The sequence below is a fragment of the Garra rufa genome, chromosome 7 (genome assembly GCF_049309525.1).
Source record: "Garra rufa chromosome 7, GarRuf1.0, whole genome shotgun sequence".
Taxonomy (NCBI): domain Eukaryota; kingdom Metazoa; phylum Chordata; class Actinopteri; order Cypriniformes; family Cyprinidae; genus Garra; species Garra rufa.
In genome coordinates, this window is record NC_133367.1 from 41464483 (window position 1) to 41490477 (window position 25995).

General features: G+C 33.3%; 2 protein-coding genes across 2 annotated transcripts in view; one reads left to right on the forward strand and one right to left on the reverse strand.

The window, feature by feature from the left end:
• LOC141338169 (E3 ubiquitin-protein ligase RNF123-like) overlaps positions 1 to 25995 on the reverse strand; it is a 201681-nt gene that overhangs the window by 19362 nt on the left and 156324 nt on the right. The window lies entirely within an intron of this gene.
• The window catches only part of LOC141338899 (E3 ubiquitin-protein ligase RNF123-like), an 89936-nt gene continuing 64108 nt past the window's right edge, over positions 168 to 25995 (forward strand). The window contains exons 1-4 of the mRNA XM_073844513.1: positions 168 to 179; positions 4329 to 4517; positions 10011 to 10086; positions 13556 to 13640. Of these exons, the coding sequence (XP_073700614.1) occupies positions 168 to 179; positions 4329 to 4517; positions 10011 to 10086; positions 13556 to 13640 (362 nt within the window). The remainder of the gene's footprint in view (positions 180 to 4328; positions 4518 to 10010; positions 10087 to 13555; positions 13641 to 25995) is intronic.

A 25995-nucleotide genomic window follows, 5' to 3' on the forward strand; every position in this document is an offset into this window, starting at 1 on the left:
GATGTTCTAAATAAATGTGCTTTTCTCTGATTGGCTACAGAACCCTGTCCATCACTTCTGCTGCAGAGACACATGGCTGAACTCCTTAGTCAAGATAAAGACATGGCTGCCATGTTCCTCAATAGTGTCTTAAACCAGCTCAACTGGCCTTCTCTGAATTCATCGGCATGATACAGGAGGTAAGAAACTTTTTTGCCTCCCCTCCACAGAGCTTCTAATGTGTCAGTATGTGTCAGACCAACAGGAAACTCAGGCAGAAGTTGAAGTGTCAACACACTGAAACAAACAGAGCAATCAATGTTTTGAGAACACACCACAGAGCTAAAGTAAAAAAAAAAATCTTTAACCAAAAGTTAAATGAAACTCTACTTGTTTAAATCCATGGGAGATTGTTTTTTTTTTCACCCCACTGATTAGCCCTGTAATTCTGTAGCTTTCCACTAACTCAATCAGAGCCTGTAAATTATTCACGATGACAATGTAATCATGATTGCCACTTGATATTTGAACTGAATTACCATCATCTTGGATTTTCAGTATAAAATGAATCTTTGCGTAGTTCAAGTTACTTAGTCTTTGAAATATTCATTAGATGTGTTTGATTGTGTTGATAAGAAGTGCTAATAACAAGACTTCTACACATTTTCAAGAAAATAGAAGTGGAGCTTGCCCTTGCAATCATCAGCACCACTAGTTTGATAGAGTGTTGTTAGGCACAAGGTGTTTCTAGAGTGTTGACCTAAACACTATTCTTTTGCTGCCTTGCAAACACTGGTATTTCCTTCAGAAAATGCAAATGTAGTTTACCTTGCGCTCAATTCCCTCTCGTTAACAAATTCATTCAGCTGCACAGTAATTTCATAATTTGGACACCATGGAAACAACCTTTTGGGAAGAGTAGCGTGCCAGCCCCTCCCGTGGTAGGGTCATTATTAAACGCAGGCTTTGGAGTCTCAGGGGGAGATACAGAAGAAAGCAAAACCTCCCTGATCTATAATGGCGGGGAATTAAACCTCGGACGTAAAAGCACTTTCTCACCAGCCTTTCTCCTCTACTCTTAAATCAATGTCTTTCAGGAGAGCTGTAGAGTTGAAATTCTGCTTATTGCAGATTGCACTTTGATTCGTATGCTACTTTACCTGGAGGTTGGCTGGCTCTTAGCAGTGCCTTTCATCTGCGATGATCCACGAATTAGGAGGCAGTGGTCTCCAGGGGAGTGTGTGATGTGTTTACGGACTGAGTTTCAGTGAGCGCTAAATTGAAATGAAGGGTAGATGTAGAAAAGACTCTGATGAGAATGTCTAAGCATCAAGACTCTAAATACAAGTGCACTAAATACAAAAGACTCTAAGTGCACTAAATATAACAGTTTTATGAATAGTACAATGTTGGGGGTGCTTATGAAAAACCCACCAACAAAGCACTAGGTGCTTGAGAGTGGTTTGCAAGGCCTTGCTATGCAACTGCTAAGTCATTCTGAGTAATCATTATTAAGGTTTTGCTGTGTGGTTGCAGGGTGTTTGCTGGGGTGTTGCTATGTGTCTGGAGTGTGGTTGGAGGGTGAATTTAGGGAGTTTTCACAGTGGTTGCTGGGGTGGTTGATGGGGGTTACTGTGTGGATGCAGGAGGTTGCTGGGATGTTGCTATGTGGTTGCAGAGTGGTTCTTGGGGTGTTGCTATTTGGTTTTTGGGGTGCTGCTATGTGGTAGCAGGGAGGTTGCTGGGGGTCATTGGGTGTTTTCACTGTGATTGCTGGGGTGTTGCTATGTGGTTACAGGGTAGTTGATGGGGGGTTACTGTGTGGTTGCAGGGGGATTGCTGGGGTGTTGTTATGTGTCTGCAGGGTGTTGCTATGTGGTTGCAGGGTGGTTCTTGGGGTGTTGCTATTTGGTTTTTGGGGTGTTGCTATGTGGTAGCAGGGAGGTTGCTGGGGGGTCACTGGGTGTTTTCACTGTGATTGCTGGGGTGTTGCTATGTGGTTACAGGGTAGTTGATGGGGGGTTACTGTGTGGTTGCAGGGGGATTGCTGGGGTGTTGTTATGTGGCTGCAGGGTGTTGCTATGTGGTTGCAGGGTGGTTCTTGGGGTGTTGCTATTTGGTTTTTGGGGTGTTGCTATGTGGTAGCAGGGAGGTTGCTGGGGGGTCACTGGGTGTTTTCACTGTGATTGCTGGGGTGTTGCTATGTGGTTACAGGGTAGTTGATGGGGGTTACTGTGTGGTTGCAGGGGGATTGCTTTGGTGTTATGTGGCTGCAGGGTGCTTGTTGGGCTGTTGCTATGTGTCTGGAGTGTGGTTGGAGGGTGAATTTAGGGAGTTTTCACAGTGGTTGATGGGGGTTGCTGTGTGGATGCAGGGGGTTGCTGGGATGTTGCTATGTGGTTGAGGAGTGGTTCTTGGGGTGTTGCTATTTGGTGTTTGGGGTGCTGCTATGTGGTAGCAGGGAGGTTGCTGGGGGGTCATTGGGTGTTTTCACTGTGATTGCTGGGGTGTTGCTATGTGGTTACAGGGTGCTTGTTGGGCTGTTGCTATGTGGCTGGACTGTGTTTGGAGGGTGATTTAGAGTGCTATAGTGTTAGAGTGCTCTAACAAGCACTTTAACAAGTTTTCATAGTGGTTGCAGGGGTGTTGCTATGTGGTTGAAGGGTGTTGCTGGGGCATTGCTATGTGGCTGCAGGGTGTTTGCTGGGGTTTTGCTATGTGGCTGGAGTGTGTTTGGAGAGTGATTTCAGGGAGTTTTCACAATGGTTGCTGGGGTGGTTGATAGGGGGTTACTGTGTGGATGCAGGGGGTTGCTGGGATGTTGTTATATGGTTGCAGGGTGGTTCTTGGGGTGTTGCTATGTGGTAGCAGGGAGATTGTTGAGGGATCACTGGTTGTTTTCATGGTGATTGCTGGGGTGTTGCTATGTGGTTACAGGGTAGTTGATGGGGGTTACTGTGTGGTTGCAGGGGGGTTGGTGTGGTGTTGTTATGTGGCTGCTGGGCGTTTGTTGGGGTGTTGCTATGTGGCTGGAGTGTGTTTGGAGGGTGATTTAGAGTGCTTCGAGCACTCTAACAAGCACTTTAACAAGTTTTCACAGTAGTTGCTGGGGTGTTGCTATGTGAATGAGGGGTGTTGCTGGGGTGTTGCTATGTGGCTGGAGTTTTCACAGTGGTTGCTGGGGTGGTTGATAGGGGTTACTGTGTGGATGCAGGGTGGTTGCTGGGATGTTGCTATGTGGCTGGTGTGTGTTTGGAGAGTAATTTCAGGGAGTTTTCACAGTGGTTGCTGGGGTGTTGCTGTGTGGTTGCAGGGTGCTTCTTGGGTTGTTGCTATTCAGTTGCAGGGGGTTTCCTGGGGTGCTGCTATGCAATTTATCAAGCAGCCCTAGTTGCTGGAGTGTTGCTACTTGGCTGCAGGGGGTTCTTGGGTTGTTGCTATTTGGTGGCAGGGTGGTAAGTCTTGGGGTGTTGGTATGTGGTTGCTGGGGTGTTGCTGTGTTGTTGCAGGGGGGTTGCCGTGGTGTTGCTGTGTGGTAGCAATAAGAATGTAACTATTCACTCAACTCAACTAAATTGAAATGCTGAACCATAATACAAATAAAATAACTGTCTTCGTATAAGTAAACTAAGACTTTGCCTGTGCTCTTTCCATTTAAAATTAGTGGCAATCACTGCATTTTAATCGCAATCTAAAGATGCTACATATGCCACATGAGCAGTTTTTGATTTAAATTTGATTTTAAAAATTTGAAGCAAAAAAAGAAAGGTCTGACTTCAGCTGTGTGAAACTGTACTACATAAAGCATACCTGAATGAAACAGCAGATGGGCTGCATGAGAACACAGATTTGCTCTTTGACAGCATGGTGTTTATGGAAGAACAGCAGTATAGCACTTTCTTGGTTACCGGTGTAAACAAAGCAGCACTGCACTTATAAACACCACTTTAGTATGCATATACTAAAGTGGAAAAGATGAAGACAGAGGAAAGATGAAGAGAAAATACCACTTATTTTTTTCTGGACAGTCAGTTTCTCTCAGAAGATACATTTATATAAACCTCCACCCCAACTGTGTCGCAATTAGTTCAACATATATTTCCATCAATATTTGCAGTGATGTGGTTGCAGGCTGGTTGCTGGAGGTATCCTGGGCCTACAGCCTTATCCTAAATGTATTGCTGTTACTCTAATATGAACTTTAATAAGCTGACTGTCATTAGGTCTCATTTTATCTCATTCCATACAACAAGATATACAGTCCCCTATCTGCAGTCTCATAACATCTCTTTTGACCTCCCTGTGCCTCCTTATTGTGGCTCTTCATGTCTTATTTTATTTCCTGTCAGATCCAACAGGCAGCAGAGCGGCCGGAGAGGAATTTCGTGGACACACGGCAGTTAAAGGTGTGCGCAACCTGTTTTGACCTCTCTGTCAGTCTGTTACGAGTCTTGGAGATGACCATTACTCTAGTGCCGGAAATATTTTTGGACTGGACACGCCCCTCCGCTGAGCTGCTGCTACGCCGATTGGCTCAGGTAAGCATGATAGACAGCAAAGATGTGATCTGTAAATGCTTTTCTAAAGTGTAAAGCAACATTTAAAACTTGCAAGTGCAAAGTGAATAAAATGAAATTTATTTTATGCTCACCATTAACATTTCTCTAAAGCAGTTTCATGCAGTACTCTGAGTTAATGATCCTGTTTGAAGCAATTTGCTATTAAACATTTCTGTTTACTTTCTCAGACTCTTGCAGTGCAATGACTTTTTCAAAACATAAATTATTAACAACACTAAGAAAATTTATGAACCTGCATCAAAAGAGGGTCATAGCAACAAAACTAATTTCATTTTTTGAAATACGAGGTCAGTGTAGTACATAGACATCTAACTAGACTAGTGTACTTTCTGTGCAGACAAAGATGTCAGAAACTTACTCTACAGTTCTGCATTATTTTATTATGTTTCATTTTAATTTAAATAAATTTTTGTTTGTTTAATTACTACTGAGCTACAGTTGTTGTTTTTTTGTTTTTGACAATTTTTGCATCATACCTGATTTGCATTTATTCTTTTAGTAAATTGGGTACTTCAAAAGCAGACATTGTGTGAAAAACAAGACTATCGATGGACGCAATTTGTTCTGTGTGAATCCCCCCAAAATGTGATTAAATTGTTGAATATAGCCAATTTAAAGCATAAATTATTACAGCTCAGCAGTGCAAAGAATCTGTATTGGATTGAAGCTAATGGTCAGGGTTTATTGATCCATAAATGAAGTCATTTTGTCAAACCATAAAAGATATTACAAGGGTGATGGAGGGGAGGGCAGTCATTATTAGGAAGAGGATGAAAGCTATTCGATGCTTTTCAACTTCATGGGCATTTTTTTAATGGGTGTTTGTTTATGGATAATATATGTGGTGAATCGTTCTATGGCACTGACTGAAAAAAGAGTAAATAATCTTATTCTGTTTTCTTAATGTTACTGCATTTGCTCAACTATTTAAGTTATTTTAAAATGTATATTCAAAATAAATAAATAAATCTTTAATTAATAGGAAATATAAGTTTATTAATAACTATACATTTATCAATAATAATCTAATGTTGGGTGCAAAATTAGCTAGCTAGCTAAACAAAGCTAGTTTGTAAAATAGTGTTTTGTTTGACAGTTCAATTTAGGCTAAATCTGCAGTTTTTTCAACCCTGTTACCTATTCTTATGTAGCTTTTTTCTTAAATTTGATTTAGTATTTGTTTATTTTATATTGATGTATATTTAATGCGTACTGTTCAGAAATGATGAAATCACAAAAATCTGTGTTGTAATTTGTATTTACTTGTGTCCAAATGTGTGGTAACAGCATTGAAAAAAACATCAATGCAAATATCATATAAATGTAAAAAAAAGACAAGTGATAGTGTTTTGTTTTCACAGTTCAGTTTAGGTATAATCTGCAGTTTTTTCAACCCTGGTACCCATTCTTATGTAGTTCTTTTTTTAATTTATAAATATTTGTTTATTTTATTTTTATGTATATTTATTGCTTACTGTTCAGAAATTATGAAATCACACGCAAAAAAACAAACAAACAAACAGTGTTTTAATCTGTATTTATTCATGCCCAAAAGTTTGGTAACAGTGTTGGAAAAACAAATCATTTAGGTTTTGTAAAGTATTGTTTTGTTTTGACAGTTTAATTTAGGCAATTTGCAGTTTTTCGATCCACCTATCCTCATGTAGCCTTTTTATTTGATTTAATATTTATTTTATTTTGATGTGTATTTAGATTTTATGTAGATGTATATTTAATGCTTATTGCCCAGAAATGATAAAATCACAAAAAAAATCAGGGTTTAAAACTGTATTTACTTATGTCCAAAAGTTGGTAACAGGGTTGAAAAAATTGCAAACACCACATTAAAGTCATATAGATTTTTTTTTTTTTGAAAGTTTAATTTAGGCAACATTGCAGTTTTTTCAACCTCTTACCCATTCTCATGTAGCCTTTTTTATTTAATATGCGTTTATTTTATTTTGATGTATATTTAATGCTTACTGTTCAGAAATCATGAAATCACACACACACACACACACACACACACACACACACACACACACACACACACACACAAAACAGTGTTTTAATCTTTATTTATTTATGTCCAAAAGTTTGGTAACAGTGTTGAAAAAACAAACATCAGATAAAAAAGATGGTGATATGTATTTTTTAAAATAGTATTTTGTTTTGACAGTTCAGTGTAGGCAAATATTTTTTTTTTCTACCCTGTTACCTGTTCTTACATAGTTTTTTGTTTATTTATTATGCGGATGTTATTATATATATGTTTATTTTATTTTGATGTATATTTAATGCTTACTGAAAAATAAATCACAAAAATCAGGGTTTTAAACTATTTATTAATGTTCAAAAGTTGGTAACAGTGTTGAAAAAATGCAAACATATAAATAAATTAGGGGTGGGCATAGATTATTTTTTTTAATCTAGATTAATCTAGATTAAATTTTGGAATTAATCTAGATTAAATCTAGATTAAAATGGCTAATTTGAATTCTGCTGAAGGCATTCAGAATATGTGTGCTACCCAAATAATGACTAAAAGTAAGTCTTTGAGAATGGATCATAAAGCTCATAAAGCTGTTCTATGATAATTTGTTGATGAAAATTAATTATGTTCAATTAGATGTACTTGTGTTTACTAACTAACTAACAATGAAATTATTTTTTCTACCTATAGATTGTGTTTTTTTTAACGTCAACACCTACCCAACCCATTACATGTTACACCGTACTTTTATTTTGACAGGTTGCCGTGAAGTTTCTGTGTATACAGTATGATATGATGCTAGTTTTCTCAAATGAAACGGTAAAAGTGACACTCACAGCAGTTTGGGCGATTGAGTTTATCTGTTCATGTGAGATGAAAATGCCAAAAATTACCGGGAGCGTCACGTGTGTTTCAGCATGCGTGTAGTAAAAGCGCGTCTCCGCCATGCATACGTACAGCTAGGCAAACGGAACATATCGGATTCATATTAAAACGGTCTTTTTGCATTTCAGTTTTCACATACACTAGTCCATATCGCGATTTGAATTAAGTGACTGACCGACATTTGATTTATGAATCCAAAAAACGACGAATTTACGTGGCATTTCGCTATAGTAGATTCGGTTTTCATGAATGGAGGACGACGCGATCCCGTCTGTGTTTTGGCGGAGGAGACTTAAACGCGCGACCATATTCTATAGTCTTCGGTATACATCCGCGTTAAACTATCAAGGTGAAAGTCATCATAGCTTGCGTAGTTCAGACCCAGCTCCCAACCCAAATTTGAGAATAGATTAACGGCGATATTTTTTTTATCGCACGATAAGAGTTTCACGTTTCACGCAGCACGTTAACGCCGATAACGGCCCACCACTAAAATAAATGTAAAAAAGACAAGTCATATAGGTTTGTAAAATAGTGTTTTGTTTTGACAGTTCACTGTAGGCACAATCTGCAGTTTTTTCAATCCTGTTACCCATGCTTATGTAGCAATTTTTTTATTAATTTAATTATTAAATTAAGTTTATTTTATTTTTATATATATTTGATGCTTACTGCTCAGAAATAATGAAATCACAAAACCAGGATTTTAAATTGTATTTATTAACGTCCAAAAGTTGGTAACAGGGTTGAAAAATGGCAAACGTCATATAAATGTTAAAAAGACAAGTCATACAGGTGTTTTAGAGTAGTTTTTTGTTTTGACAGTTCACCTTAAGGCACAATCTGCAGTTCTTTCAACCCTGTTACCCATTCTTATTTAGCTTTATTTGTATTGATTGTTTATTATTTTATTTATGTATATTTAATGGTTACTGCTCAGAAACAATGAAAACACAAAAATCAGGGTTTGTAACTATAGACGAATGTCCAAAGTTAGTAACAGGGTTGAAAAAAGCTAACCGTATAAAAGAAGAACACATATAATATGTTTTTACTTGTATTAATCGTCATCACGTCCTGAGGTTAATTATCTTTTAACATTTTACTAATTATAGGTTACGTACCTCCTTTTTAATATTCAGATGCTATTTTGCACTCTATTCATGGAAGTGCCATGCAAATGAGGAGCGAATAGGCTACTGCATGTTTTCAAGGCCTCAATTATGGAAGAGAAGGCTTTGAAAATGTGTTTTCTGGTGGGTTTTTCTCACAGTGCTTACGTGGGCTCTATTCCCAGCGGAGCGTCCATTCACCTGCGGTTTGTAATCAGGCTTTAACTGAAAAACACCTGTGAGCACAGCAGGCATCCACACGTCCTTGAGGAGCAGAACCCCCATCTCAAGCATACTTATCCATTTACATTTTTTCTTGTCCCTGAAGGATTTATCCTATTTTTGAATACAATTACATGCGATGCGCTGTAGTAAACGTCAGTAATTGGCACCTGACAGCTTGCTAGCTCTGATTTAAATTCTCAGGCGCATGATGCTGAGTCCAAGTGGCGTGCTAAAGGAGCAAAGGGAATGATTATTGCAGTCTGGTCACTTTGATTTTTGACCAGATGTGTTTGATTTGCTCACTGAAACTCTTTCAGACTGGAGCAGGTGACATCTGTTCATGTTAAAAGGATAGTTCAGCCAAAAAAAGAGATTTCCGCGATTTTTCGTTTACTTAGCCTCATGTCTTACCTATATGCATTTTTTTTCTGTAGAACACAAAATAATAATTTTAATTTTAATTTAATATCTTTTTTTGTGTTCTGCGAAAAAAAAAAAAAAATTAATAATATAATATAATATAATGTTTGTGTTTTGTTTTGCATTTTTGTTTGTTTGTAATAAAATACATCAAATGTATTTATTTTGTGTTTTGTTTTATTTTTAGTATAGTTTTGTTTTGTTTTTGCCTTTTTTCTTTGTTTTTTGTTTGTGTATAATAAAGTGTTGTTTTTCATTTATTTTGTTTTGTGTTGTCAGTTTTTGTTTGTAATACAGTGTTAAGTTTTTGTTTTATGTTGTTTTTGCTTTGATGTTTTTTGTGTTTTTTGTTATGCTTGTAATATAATGTTATGTTTTTCCTTTCTGTTATTGTTTTTGCGTTTATTTTCTTTGTTTTGTATTTTTTTTGTTTATAATATAGTGTTGTTTTATGTTGTTTTTGTTTTGCTTTGTGTTTTGTTTTTGTTTAATGTTGTTTTTGTTTTGTTTGTTTGTAATAAAGTGTTATGTTTTTGATTTATTTTTGTTTTGTATTTTTGTTTTGTTTGTAATATAATGCTATGTTTATCTTTTATGTCTTAGTTTTGTTTTGCTTTGCTTTCCTGTTTTGTGTATTTTTTGTTTTGTTTGTGATGTAGTATTAGATTTTTTGTTTTATTTCTTTGTTATTCTTTAGGTTTGGGGGGTGGGCAACTTTAATTAGGAGTACTTTTTCATCTCTGGTTTATATGTTTGTTTGTTTTTTAATACTAAGGTTATGTTTGACAATATTTGTATTTTATTTTCTTTCTACAGCTCCTGAACCAGGTGTTAAATCGAGTCACGGCAGAAAGAAACCTCTTTGACAGGGTGGTCAACTTGCGCCTCCCAGGTAATTCTAACCAATTTCCTTCTTATGCAAAAATAATCTCAAATTAATGCAAATAGATGCATTGAACATGAACTGCATGCTTTATTTTACGCACTTGAGGATGCACTCAAATTTCTGAAACGCTTAGTGTGCTGTGCTAAGCTGAATTTAAACCTCTCAGGTATTTTGGTTTGTCCTTGATCACATCCCCCGTGAGCTGAAATACGGTTTGTTGTAACCTAACATTCGACTTTTCAAATTTCCTTTTATAGCACCTTGTTTCAAGTCCCAGAACAAATAAGAAGTAATTTGATATGCATTTTGTGACGTTCTTGACATCACCTCTGAAACCCTTTCGGAAGTTTGGAAAGTCAGCCTGTACACTCAGGGAATGATATGAGAATAGGTCAAAAGATTACATGTCGAGTTAGTATGAAAATATAATCCAATTCAGGAGGATACTGAGACTGTCATCAGACCAATTTTTAGCCTTGACATTGCAGATTTATAATAAACGAGATTGGGTCATGTTGTTAGCCTGAACTTCACCCCTAGAGGGGCACATAGAAAAGCCTGGCTTTCAATGCATTTTAAACTTGTTATTAGATGGCATATTGTGACCCAGGTCTCTATGGTCTCGGATTCTGTGACCTTCAATTCCACTCAAGTGCTGTTTAGTGGCTTTAGTAGATTTAGTTTATTCAGCACTTGATGAGTTCTCCTGCCCTATTCTTTTTTTTTTTTTTTTGATGGACCATCAGAAAATTCAGAGAAAATTTGGTATGAAAGCATTAAGGTGTCCTTGAAAAAAAGTCAAACGAAACTGCATTAGGCAAACTCCGTCTCTTTCCAGCAAGATTGCTGCTTGCACTCCGTTGACCTGTGCTTCAGAAAATTGCTTTACAGAAAGACAATTATATAAATATGAAATTACTTTAAATAGGCTTTTTTGGAGAGTAATTGTCTTGACAATTGACGTCAAACTGATGTCATGCAGACCCTTAATTTTCTTACTTACTTATTCCCACCAAAAACAGTTTTTACATGTATAGGTTGAGTAAAGCATTAAATATACATCAAAATAATATAAACAAATATTAAAAAATGCTACGTAAGAATGGGTATCTGGATTTCTTTGATATTGTAATGTAATATTTAAAATATAAAAAGACATAAAGTTATTTTGGTATGTAAAACAGGCAGAATCTGCTGTTTTTGCAACCCTGTTACCCCCAATTCAAAATTAGATTTAATACGGTTTAATTTATTTTGATGTATATTTAATATTTAATCAGTTCAATTTAAGAAAATCTGCATTTTTTTTCAACTCTGTTAACCATTCTTACATAGCCTTTTTATATATTATGATGTTTATGTATATTTAATGCTTACTCAACCCTGTTAAGTGCACAATATACTATTTTAAAATAAATGCATTTTCCTTAATGATTTTGTACAAGTTTTACCTGTCTACCTGAAGGTAGAAGTCCAGAAGTTTGGTAACAGGGTTGACAAAAATGGCAAACATTTAGGTTTGTAAAATAGTGCTTTGTTTTGACAGTTCAATTTAGGCAAATCTGCAGCTCTGTTACCCATTCTTGCGTAGCATTTTTTTACATTATTTTTTTTATTTTATTTTGATGTATATTTAATGTATTATTTAATATTTAATAGTGCTTTTTTTAATAGTTTAGTTTAGGCAAAATCTGCAGTTTTCTCAACCCTGTTACTCATTCTTACGTAGCGCTATATTTTTTAAAAAGTTTATTTTACTATGATGTATATTAAATGCCTACTTAACCCTATTGAGTACACAATATAATGTATTAAAATTAAGGAATTTGTAGAGTTTTAACTGAAACTGAATTTTCCATATTGATTTTGTACAAGTTTTACCAGTTTGAAGTTTATAGTTTGAAGTCCAGAAGTTAGGTAACAGTGAAATATACTGCTTTGTTTTGACAATTCAGTTTAGGCAAAATATGCAGGTTTTTTTTTTTTTTAACCCTGATACCCATTCTTACGTAAATTTAAATGGTTTATTTTACTTTGATGTATATTTAATGCTTACTCAACCCTATTGAGTGCACAATATACTGTATTAAAATTAAGGAATTGTCCTTATTGATTTTGTACGAGTTTTAACTGTTTGAAATTTGGTAACGGTTGAAAAAAATAGCAAAAAGGTAGGTTTGTAGAAAATCTGCTTTTTTCAAGCTTGTTACCCATTTTAATGTAGACTTTTTTAAATATTTGTTTTTAAATGTATATTTAATGCTTCCTCAACCCTGTTGAGTGCACAATATACTTTAAAATGAATACATTTTCCTTATTGATTTTGTACAAGTTTTACCTGTTTGAAGTTTAAAGTCCAGAAGTTTGGTAACAGGGTTGAAACATTTAGGTTTTTAAAATAGTGCTTTGTTTTAACAGTTTAGTTTGGTTTAGTTTTATTTTTTTCAACCATGTTACCCATTTTATGTATATTTAATGCTTACTCAACCCTGTTGAGTGCACAATATACTGTATTAAAATTAAGGAATTGTCCTTATTGATTTTGTACGAGTTTTAACTGTTTGAAGTTTGGTAACAGGGTTGAAAAAAAATGCAAAAAGGTAGGTTTGTAGAAAATCTGCTTTTTTCAACCTTGTTACCCATTTTAATGTAGACTTTTTTTTAAATATTTTGTGATGTATATTTAATGCTTACTCAACCCTGTTGAGTGCACAATATACTTTAAAATGAATACATTTTCCTTATTGATTTTGTACAAGTTTTACCTGTTTGAAGTTTAAAGTCCAGAAGTTTGGTAACAGGGTTGAAACATTTAGGTTTTTAAGATAGTGCTTTGTTTTAACAGTTTAGTTTGGTTTAGTTTTATTTTTTTCAACCATGTTACCCATTTTATGTATATTTAATGCTTACTCAACCCTGTTGAGTGCACAATATACTGTATTAAAATGAATACATTTTCCTTATTGATTTTGTACAAGTTTTACCTGTTAGAAGTTTGGTAACAGGGTTGAAACATTTAGGTTTTTTAAAATAATGCTTTGTTTTAGTTTTATTTTTTCAACCCTGTTACCCATTTTATGTATATTTAATGCTTACTCAACCCTGTTAAGTGCACAATATACTGTATTAAAATAAAGGGTTTTTCCTTATTGATTTTGTACAAGTTTTACAGTTTGAAGTCCAGATGTTTGGTAACAGGGTTGAAAAAAAAATTGCAAAAATTTAAGTTTGTAGAATGTTACCCATTCCTATGTAGAATTTTTAATTGTCTATTTAATTTTGATGTATATTTAGTGCTTACTCAACCCTGTTGAGTGCACAATATACTGTATTAAAATGAATGAATTTTCTTATTGATTTTGTTCAAGTTTTTCTTAGCAATATAACTGTATGTATGTGACAGAAATAAATATACAATCACAGTAACTGTACAGTATATAATGTATTGTTTAAGCATGTTTTATTTTGTTTGTAGGCCTGGAGAGTGTTGATCACTACCCCATCCTAGTGGCTGTTACAGGGATATTGGTGCGCATTCTGGTCGACTCCGATAAACAAGGGTGAGTTTATGGCTTTGCGTTTCATTATTCTCCCCTCTATATAATAGGATTTCCACATTTATGCGTGTTGCCGGGTTGAATTACTGATGTAGACTAAGAAAATGTGCATTAAGGTAATATACGGTGACGGCGCCCAGCCCTGCGCTGTAGTTATATACAAACCAAGCTTGTGTTTTATTTGATTCTGTCTGGATCCGGTCAGCGGGACTCCATAACTTGTGTTTCTGGTTCAAGAGGCGTTTCCTTTTCAAAGAGCACATTTGTTCTGAGGAAATGGGCACACGGCGGAGGTTTGTGTGTGTTGGCATGAGTGCCGTGTGACTTTGGTTCTGAGCTTCAGGAGCAATCGACGCTTAATTGCATGCTCTGCTGCCTGAGGGGAGTCTGACAGCCACCTCGTCCCTGTTGTGTGTCTGTGGGCTGAGAAGAGGGTCACAGCAACAGGATTCAGGACAGAACCTGTCCTGTGGGGAGGTGAAATCTAATAACGAGCTCCTGTTGAAAGAAATGAGACTTGTGAGAGAGCAAAGAAAGGACAAACGGGGGCTCCAATTCATCACTATCGCTCCAGCTCTCAGGAGTTTTTTGGTGGCTTTTGAAATGTTTCTACTAGAAAATTAGCTCTGTGGAAATTCTGTTCTATTGGTCTTGAGCTAAATAGCATTTTTTTCAAGATATTTAGAATCGAAATGTACACTGCCATACACAATTTGGAAATATATATATATATATATATATATATATATATATATATATATATATATATATATATATATATATATATATATAATTTCCAAATTGTGTATGGCAGTGTTTTTTTTTTTACTTGAATGATTTTAATCAGCAAGGGCACATTAAATTGACCAAAAGTGACAGTAAAGACATCAATCATGCTTTTAAACCTATTTATAAAAAAATCCAGATAAAATGTATCATGGTTTTCACAAAAATATGAAACAGCTCAACTGTTTTTAACATTGATAATAATCAAAAGTGTTTCTTGAGCAGCAAATCAGCATATTAAAATGATTTCTGAAGGACCATGTGACACTGAAGACTGGAGATATTTTGCTGAAAATTTAGCTTTACATCACAGGAATAAATTACATTTTACAATATAGACTAATAGAAACTAACTAATAGTTGTAATAATTGAAATAAAAATAATAAAAATATATTGTACATCAAATTTATATTAAATTTGTTTGGTTTTGTAACAATGTTGGAAGGCTAAAGCCTGAAGTAACAGTTGCTGAAAATTCAGCTTTGCCATTACAGAAATAAATTATATTTTTAAATATTATGATAGAAAATGGTTATTGTAATTTTAAATTGTAAAAATATTTCACATTATTACCATTTTTGTTTTTTAATTGTATTCCTGATTAAATAAATGCAGCCTTGGTGTGCAGAAGAGGCTTCTTTCAAAAACATTGGGAGGGAAAAACAAAAACACTTTTAAAAAGTAATGTGTATAAAGATGCAACCAAAATTTCACTACTCGCATACTGTCCTTTTTAAATTTAATATCGACAACTGTTATGCAAAATAAATAAAATAAAAAAAATAAAAAATAAGAAATAAAATAAAACAAATAAGTAAATAAATAAATAAATAAATATAAACAAAATCAATAAAATAAATAAATAAATAAATAAATTAATTAATTAAAAATAAATAAATGCGTTTTTTTTTTTTTTTAAATAAATAATATTTTAAAATTTTGGCTGTTGGTATTCAACCCTAAAACATTTTGAATGTAACAGGGTTGACCAAAAAAAATTATTTAGTTATAATATACGATTTACTTCACGACACATAGAAGTGCAGGATAGTGAGTTATTTATTAAAATTGTCATATTTACAGTGATAGGGTTGAAATAATGTAGCACTGTATGTTTAGTATGAATAAAAATTCTGAAAAAAAAAATGAAATATTAGTAATAAAGTAAAATGTATGAATTAAAACTATATAAATATTATTATTTTATTGATTATTTTTTTAATTTAATAAATATATAGTATATGCACATTTTGGCTGTTTAGTATTCAACCCCAAAACATTTTGAATGTAACAGGGTTGACAAAAAATTGCCTGTTTAGGGAATAAACCCTAATAAGGAAAAAGTGCCATTTTTTACAATATTTTTATAATATTGTTATAATATGTGATTTACTTCATGGCACACAACGGTGCAGGATAGTGACAGATTTTATTTAGTTATTTATACAAATTTAATACAATATTTACTGTGACAGGGTTGAAATAGTGTAGCACTGTAGGTATATTTTATATAATTATTATAATAAATAATTATTTAACTATTTTGTACAATTGGGGGAATTTGTATGAGAACCTATATTTGTTGATGACAAATCAAGTGTCCATGGCTCTTGTAATCTAGGCATGAGATGAGAGAATAACAATTCTGAAATAAAAATAAATAAATAAATAAAACTAAAGTAAAATGTATGAATTAAAGCTAGGAATTCACATTTTTTCCTGAAAATTAGTAATATGCAATATGCTTTTTTTTTTTTTCATTGCTATTGAAAAGTGTAGTGAATACTGGGCCTCAATCAGCATTTTCTTATCTGTATTTTAAAAGCAAAGATTGTGTATCATTTCAAAATACATCTCTTTCAGAAATCTATTTTTGATATGCAGCTTTTGATTTGTCTGCATCATGAAATAATGAAATCTACCAGAAATAACAAGGTTCATGACTGGCCTTCAAGGATACTTCTGAGGATATCTAAAGGATATTTCCTGCTTGTTGTGATCAGTCCTGATTCCCAGAATACTGCTAAACCTGCTTTGAACTTCCAAGATGCACAAATGATTTCAGAAATGCATGAACAATGAATCATTCTGAGATCTGATTCCTGGAAAGCCCTGATAGACGGCTCTCGTTCGTCCAAGGCTTGTGAACTAGTGCGAGCGTCGAGCAGATGTTTAACACTTCACAGAAACATCCGGTTAATGTGTGTGAATCCAGAACAAATCAATGCTTTAGAGATTACAACAGTGTAGACAGATAAATCTCAGATAAATCACACAGAATTTTTAATGGTTTCTGACTGTAAATGTCAAACTGCATCCAGTAAAAGCTTGAGCGTGGTTTACTATTGTATTATAAATTCTAGTACTATCAGGCCACTAATTTTCTGTTGCATTTGCATTGTGTTGAGGGTTTGACTGCGGCTGCTTGTGTTCATTATTCTTAATGCACAGCTGATTTGGTAGTTTGATGTATTTGAGATAAAATAAATTGGGGTTTATTGGTCATGTAAGATGATGCTCTTGAGGCAAAGATGAGGCATTTGTTGAATTTGAATTGCTTACAGCATTTAATACAATGCAATACATAGTGCAATACAGTATAAAATGCACTTTTACTAGTAACATTACATTTATTTTTGTTTTATTCTATTTTCTTTTTATGTTTTGTGATTTTGTTTTGTTCTTTTTCTTGTTTATTTTTCTGTTTTGATTTTGTTCTAATCTGTTCTGTTCTTTTTTTTTGTTTTTGCTTTGTTTTGTGATTTTGTTTTTCACTTGTTTTTTTGTTTTGTTTTTGCTGTGTTTTGGGGTTTTGTCTGTTGTGTTCTATTTGTTCTATTTTTTGTTTGTAGTTTTGTTTATTTTTCAGTTTTTTTTTCTGTTCTGTTCTGTTCTTTTTTTTTTTTTTTTGCTTTTGTGGTTTTGTTTTTTGCTATTCTGTGTTTTTTTCTACTTATACTTTGTTCTGTTCTGTTTTTTTGTTTGTTTTTCTGTTGTGTGTTTTTGTTTTTTTTGTTTTTTGCTTTGTTTTGTGGTTTTGTTCTGTTTTGTTTAGTTTGTTTGTTTTTGCTGCTTTTTTGTTTTTGCTTATTCTATTTTTTATTTTTTAGTTCTGTTTTTAGTTCAGTTTTTTATGCTTTGTTTTGTGGTTTGGTTACTGTTCTGTTCTGTTTTTTTTTACTTCTGTTCTGTTTTTTGTTTGGTTTTCTGTGTTTTGATGTTATTTTTTTCCTATTTTTAGTTTGTTTATTGATTCATTGTTCTGTTTTGTTTAGTTTGTTTTGTTTTTCAGTTTTTTTTTTACTTTTTTTGTTCTGTCTTTAGTTTGTGTTTTTAATTTGTTTTTGTTTTTTTGTGCTGTTGTTTGTTTGTTTTTTTGCTTCATTTTGCTTTTGTGCTCTATTTGTTTGTATTTGCTTGTCTTGTTTTGGGCAGCGTTTTTGTGGTTTCGCTTATTGTTCCGTTTTTTTTTTTGTTTAGTTTTCTTTTGTGTGTTTTTTCTGTTTTGTGGTTTTGTTTTGCTTTTTTTTCTCTCTAATTATACTGTATGTGAAGTCAAGTCCATTCACTTGTCTTGATCATATAATTATATATATCTTGTTATATTATCTATCTACACACGCACACGCACACGCACACGCACACGCACACACACGCACACACACACACACACACACACACACACACACACACAATGTATTTAATTATTTAATCTTGTGGTGTCACATTAGTTTTAAATGCATTTTAATAAATATCTTGTAAATATTTTATAGTGTAAATATATACAGTGCCCTCCACTAATATTGGCACCCTTGGTAAATATGAGCAAAGGTGGATGTGAAAATAAATCTGCATCGTTTATCCTTTTGATCTTTCATTCAAAAAATTCACCAAATTCTAACCTGTCATTGAAGTAAATCAATAGAACCTAGGAGGGAAATCTCATTATGAAATAATGTTTCTCTCTAGTTCACGCTGGCCACTATTATTGGCACCCAATTATTGCAACGTCCTTTTCCCAAGATAACAGTTCTGAGTTTTCTCCAACAATGTCTAATGAGTTTGAGAGACCATCAGAGACCATTCCTTCAAACAGAATCTCTCTAGATTCTCCAGAATCTCTCTCTTCCCAGCTTCATGTTGGTGCTTCTTCTCTTCAGTTTCTACAGGGTCCAGGTCAAGGAACTGGGACGGCCATGGTAGAAGCTTCATTCTGTGCTCAGTGAAACAATTTTGTGTTGATTTTGATGTTTGTTTTGGATCATCGTCCTGATGGAAGATGCAACAGAGGCGGTCAGGTTTTGATTTTTTATCTGCTGGTATTTGACAGAGTCCATGAAGCCATGTCTCTAAGCAAGATGTCCAGGACCTCCGGCAGAAAAATAGGTCCACAACATTAAAGATTTTTTTTTAACCGTGGGCATGGGGTACTTTTTTATCCCTGTCTGCACCAAAACCATCTGGAGGGTTAGCTGCCAAAATCCTCATTTTTAGTTTCATCTGACCATAGAAGCCAGTCCTGTTTGACGTCCCAATCATGTCTGACAAGTGAATATGCTGGAGTTTGTTTTTGGATGAGCCAGGAGGATTTTTTCTTGAAACCCTCTGGAACAACATGTGGTAATGTAGGGGCTGTTTGATCATTTTATTTTAGGCTTTCTGACCCCAAGACTCAATTCTCTGCAATTCTCCAGCTGTGATCCTTGGAAAGTCTTTGGCCACTCAAACTCTCCTCCTTATTGTGCATTAGGATGATATAGAGACACATCCTCTTCTAGGCAGATTTGTAACATCTTTAGTTGATTGGAACTTCTTATTTATTGCCGTAATGGTGAAAATGGGGATTTTCAATGCTTTAGCTCTTTTCTTACAGCCACTTTCTATTTTGTGAAGCTCAACAGTGTTGTTCTGCACATCATGGATGATTAAGGGAATTTGGCTTTTGTGTTCCTCATATTTACAATCCTGTGGAACAGAAAGTCATGACTGGACAATTTTATACTCCTAGCCATCATGGTGTGCTAATTTTTAAAAAAATATTAATAGGAATATACTTCAGAGATATTTTACTTAGACAAAGTTTTAGGGGTGCCAATAATTGTGGCCAACGTGAACTAGAGAAAAACATTTATTTCATAATGAGATTGAAAGGTTAGAATTTTGTGAATTTTTCAAATGAAAGATCTAAAGGATAAACAATGCAGATTTATTTTCACAGTCACCTTTGCTCTTATTTACTAAGGGTGCCAATATTAGTGGAGGGCACTGTATGTAGTCTTTCAATAAATGGCATCATAAAAAAAAAAAAAAAAAACTTGTATAATAGTTATGAAGAATAACATGTTACTTGTAATGGTTTCACATTTGATATCATGTTGATTACTTATATACAATATGGTATAATCGAATATATAAAATCATGCATTATGATACAATATACATTTGTCATGTACAAAAAGACAAGTGATAAAATTGACATTAAATACATTTTGCACTTTGTTCAAATATTTAAATTTATTGTACAGAAACACATTTTAAAGTCGTATTTAGTTTCAATAATGTATTTATTTATTTTTTTTACATTAAATTTGTGTTTAATGCCTTTTTTCATTGCACATAATTACACTTCTCACCTTTCATATAGTTGTATTGACACATTTATTTATTAAATAACCATTGACTGATTATTATTTCATGTAATATTTATGCATTTTCTCCTATGTTTAATTTTGTCAGTTATATCCCTTTTAAATTTTATTTTGGTGAATTATGTAATACGAATCTTAACAGATCTTCGGGATCGACTGAGCTGCTTCTACAGTTTTTTGCTGTTGCCCACAGCAACTGCACCAATTACCCAGAATGCTTTGGTGTTCTCTTATCTTCTCAAGATGGCCTAGCTTCTCTCTCCGCATGCTGCGATAAGACCTGACCTTTCTCTTTGAATGTCACCAGCCTTCTTCTGCTTGTTTTATAAGGTCTTTTAAGGTCCTTTTATAAGGTCGCACTAAGCCTGTACGCACACTGGACACCGACATTAAGTTTGTCAGGTCACTTCTGTTTACAGGTGAACACGAGAGATTGTGTCTTGAGAGGATGACCTTTACGCACTTGACAAAACCGCAACACCTCACGTAAAAGCTGAGGCGAAAAGCAACCATCCTCACCGCTTTCCACGAGCGTTTAGAAGTGTGCAGCATGCCTGTAGGTTTTCATTTTTCTTGTTCTCATCTCGCTAATGGTTTGTTCTGACTTGAAAGCCAGACAGTTCCTTGATAATCCAGTTTGTTGGGGGATATCATATGTTTGGATATATTGCATTACGATTGGCATCGTTTAATGGCCTTGCAACTTTGCTTTTAGTTTGATTTATGCAAGAAAACTAGGTTTGGGAACATTAGTAACAAATGAATGAGTAATTTTAATGAACAACAACAAAAAAACCCTGAATCAGTTGAATGGCTTGCTTGATGGGTTTCTTTGCATTCACTGAACTGCCTTTAATTTGTACTTAATTCAGTAAAGAAAAAAGAACATTAACCAAAAGTATTATTTTTCCTTAGTATATTTACAGTATGTCAATTATTGTTTATTTCCAATTATTATTTATTTATTTTTATTTGGGCCAATTATTGTTGGACTGTTAAGGACCATACCTTCCCATCCTTTTTTTTTTGCATAGTTTTTTATTGCTTGTTTTATTTAAACATTTTTGTGCCATTTTTTTTTGTTTCATTGGTTTCTTTTGTTTATATTGCATTTTGTTTTTGTTGCATTTGTTTTGTTTTTTTGTTTGTTACTTTGTTTTGTCATTATTGCATTGTTTTGTTTTGTTGATTTTTGTTTTATGTTTTCTTTTTGTTTATTGTTGCTGTCTTTTTGTTCTGTTTGTTCCAGTTGTTTTTTTTTGTTTAGTCTTTTTTGCTTTGTTTTTTGTTTCTAAACGTTTTTTTATTCTTTGTTTTTGTTTTTTTATTGCTTTATTTTTTGTTGCATTGTTTTTTATTGCATTTGTTTTGTTTTGTTTTGTTTTGTTGCTTTTTTGATAGTTTTTTTGTTTTTATTGCTGTCTTTTTTGTTGCGTTGTTTTTTGTTGCTTTTTTTGCAATGTTTCGTTTAGTTGATCTGTTCTGTTTTGTTTGTTTTATATTTATTTAATTTTTTGCTTTGATTTTTTATGCTTTGTTTTTGTTTTTTTTGTTGCTTTCTTTTTTGTTACATTTGTTTTTTGTTGCTTTGGTTTTGTTTTTATAGCATTGTTTTGTTTCTTGTTGCATTGTTTTGTTTTGCTGTTTTTGTTTTGTTGCTTTTTGTTGCAGTGTTTTGTTTAGTTGCTTTGTTCTGTTTTGTTTGTTTTATTATTTTATATTTGTTTTATATTTTTTGCTTTGATTTTTAATGCTTTGTTTTTTTCACTTGTTTTTTGTTTCTTTGTTTTGTTTTTATTGCATTGTTTTTTGTTTTGTTTCATTGCTTTGTTTTTGGTTGCGGTGTTTTGTTTAGTTGCTTTGTTCTGTTTTGTTTGTTGCATTGTTTTATATTTTTTATTTTTATTTTTTGCCTTTTTATGCCTTTTTTCATTTGTTTTGTTGCTAAGTTTTGTTTTGGTACTTTGTTTTTCATGTTTTTATAATTTTTTATTGCTTTCTTTTTTTGTTTTGTTTTGTTGCTCTGTTTTTTGTTGCAATGTTTTGTTTAGTTGCTTTGTTCTGTTTTGTTTGTTGCGTTGTTTTATATTTTTAGATTTGTTTTTATATTTTTTTGCTTTTTTGATGCTTTGTTTTTTTCATTTGTTTTGTTGCTAAGTTTTGTTTTGGTGCTTTGTTTTTCATGCTTTTTTATTTTTTATTGCTTTCTTTTTTGTTTTGCTTTGTTCTGTTTTGTTTGTTGCATTGCTTCATATTTTTTATTTTTGTTTTATATTTTTTGCTTTGTTCTTGATGCTTTTTTTCATTTGTTTTGTTGCTAAGTTTTGTTTTGTTGCATTGTTTTGTTTTGTTGATTTTTGTTTTGTTGCTTAGTTTTTGTTTTGTTTTTGTTGCATTGTTTTGCTTTTTGTAGCATTCTTTTTGTGTGTGTGTGTGTGTGTGTGTGTGTGTGTGTGTGTGTAGTAGTTATTAAAGAAAAAAAAATGCTATTTGAAATTGTTTTAGATTGGATATCATGCTTTTTTTTTTTTTTTACCTAAAAATCTAGAGAGTGGAAAATCGCCTCTGAAACACCTCTGCTATCATCAGATGGTAAATGGGGAGCAAACTGAACTGCTGCTAAATTTGGCTTATTATATCCGGCACAAATTCGCTAATGAGAAAATAATTGGTGTGACACCTGGCACCTTCCCTCTTCCTGACTTCCCACAGAAATCTACACTTGTTCAGGGTGTGGGGCTGTTGTCATGGTACTTTTTTCTATTCTATTGAAACATTCAACTTAAAAATGTTGACTGAGCTAATTTACTTCATTTGTATGCATGTCTTGCATGTTTTGATATACAGGAATGCAATTTGGAGTTGTTTGGTCCGCAGATTTGTTTTCAAGCACAGAAAATCAAGCTTGAAATTAAAAGCAACCATTCGGAATGACTTAAGGTTACTTGTCCCTGAACATTATGTCGTTTATGTAGTTCTTAGCAGCTAGAGTTACATTAGCAGTTGCAGTGTTTAATTTACAAAGTAATAGCTTTTTGTATTTCCTCATGGTCCCATCTCACTAAGCATCCGCTATTGTCAGAGGAAAACTTTAACAGTTTTTATTAGTGATATAATTTTTTCTGATGTTATTCTGATATTTCTCTTCATTAAAACTAGAAGCCACATAAAGCTGGTTAAAAAAAAAAAGAAAAAAAAAAAGAATGGTAGAATTACTGCAAAACAGTGCCTTAGGTTGTGTATTTGTTTTATATGAAAACTTGTTAATTTGATTAAATGTAAATGTAAAGTTGATCAGTTTATAATCAAAGTTAAATATGAATAAACATTTCATAATTGTCAGGATTTAAAAAGAACCAGGAAAAAATCAGAAAATAATCAATAACAATTTTTAACAATTTGTAATAATCTGAATTTGATAATCTGAATTGAGTAATAATCAGAAAAGAAACCATGTTATATTAAGCAATGTAATAATCGAAATAAACATTTTATAATAGTCAGGATTTAATAATAGACAGAAAAAAATAGTGTAATAATCAGAAAAAACATTTTATGATAATCAAAATTTTATAATAATCTGAATTTAGTAATATTCAGAAAAAAACATGTATTAATCAATCAGATTTAACATTTTATAATAATCAGAATTTAATAATAATCACAAAAAACAATGCAACAAAACAAAACAATGCAACAAAAAGCAAAACAATACAATAAAAACAAAGCAAAAAACAATGCAACAAAACAAAACACTGCAAAAAAAGAAACAAAACAAAAAGCAACAAAGTTATATTTAATAATAATCAGAATTAATCAGTGTAATAATCAGAATAAACATTTAACAATAACAAAACAAAAACTAACAAAACAGAGAAGAAAGGAACAAAACAAAACAATGCAACAAAACAAAAAAGAAACAAAACAATGCAACAAAAGCAAAACAATAAAACAAAACAATGCAACCAAAACAAAGCAACAGAACAATGCAACAAAACAATGCAACAAAAAACAAAGCAAAAAAGCAATGCAACAACAAAAAAACAACAGAATAAAGCAACTAAACAAAACAATGCAACAAAACAAAAAAGAAAGGAACAAAACAAAACAATGCAACAAAAAGCAAAACAATACAACACACAAACAGAATGAAGCAACTAAACAAAACAATGCAACAAAAAAGCAATAAAACAAAACATAAATTAAGCAACAACAAAAAGCAACAAAAATATATATTTAATAGTAATCTGAAAAATGAATTAGTGTAATAATCAGAATTAAAGGAACCGTATGTAGGATTGTGGCCAAGACTGGTACTGCAATCACTTTCAAAATACTGTAGAACGGTGTATCCCCTCCCGCTCCCCCCTGACTCGAGGTTGCCAGCTAAGCTGCAGGATCCATTTTCAGCCGTCTCCATCTTTCAAAGGCATCTCCTATACAAATCCTTGTTTTATTTCGGACTTTGTCACGACGTATTTCGGATTCATAACGAGGTCTTTAGGTTTCGTAACGTTATACATGTTTTATCCAACACGTTCATAGCTGCAGCTCTAACTAGAGCAGAGCTGGCAACCCGGATCACAAAACTCTACTGACTTCGTGATTGGTAGACAGCTGGAGGGTGGAGCCTCAGACCAAAACACAAAATGACAACAATAACATCAGTTGTGGGCTGCAACTCTCACTTTTAAATGACAATATCCTGGCCGGACCACTGTTGTCAGTGATATAAGTATTTGAAATGAACATGATTTCTTAATGTCTAGTGACATGTCAGGGCCATTTTATGATTAACTGAAATACATTTCTTACATACAGTTCCTTTAACATTTCATAATAACTTGAATTTAGTAATAATCAGGAAAAAAAATCATGCTATATTAATCAATTTAATAACCAGAATAAACACTTTATAATAATCAGTATTTAATAATAATAATAAGAAAAAATAATCCACATAATAATCAGAATGAACATTTAATAATAACTTGAATTTAATAATAATCAAAAAGCTTACAGACATGTATTTAATGCTTCGAGCATGGCTGATCCTATCAGATTTTTCGAGCCTTTCTGTTAAATCTATTATAACATTTTACTATAATATTGGTTGTGGAGCTTCAGTTATAGCTAACAAATTAATCGATGCTCTTACACTCTTGCATTTGTAGCAATAAGACATATCCAGAGCACAATGGGAGTGAATGACATCAGATTGACCAGTATAATTAAATGTTTCAGTTCTGCATTTAACAACAGCCACCATTTTGACTGTGCTAGACACTCTTAACTTAACAGCAGTGTAATGGAGTGACCCATGACTTAAGCCCATGACTGTTTTGGAAAAATGCATGTTAGTTCTTGTCCATAACAGCCTGGCCTTGATGCTCTCAACATGAGCCTTCACAGTGAGGTCAGTTCTCTCAGCAACTGGGATCCTTAATTCATGGCCAATTAGCTCTTCACATCTCATGTCGTCTCCTCTAGTCTGCCTGTAATTCTCCACAAGAACCAAAGAGCTTTGTGGGACCTATGCCAAGTTCCTGGGGTGTGGTTGATCCGGCCATCCCAGAGCTTTTATGGTGTAGAGTGAGGAAACCACATTGAGTCACACCAAGAAACAAACCCATTTCAGATCTACTGTACACTCTTAAGTGCTTCATGACGCCATGGAATAACCTTTTTGTCTAAATGATTCCATAAAGAACCTTTAACATCTAAAGAATGTTTCTGTTGCACAAAAAGTTCTTTGTGGCAAAAGAAGGTTCTTCAGATTATAAAAAGGTAAGAGATGGGTCTTTAAAGAACCTTTGACTGAATAGCTCTTTGTGGAACCAAAAATGGTTCTTCTATGGCATCGCTGTGAAGAACCTTTTAAAGCACCTTTATTTTTAAGACTGTATATGACTTACTTTCTCCT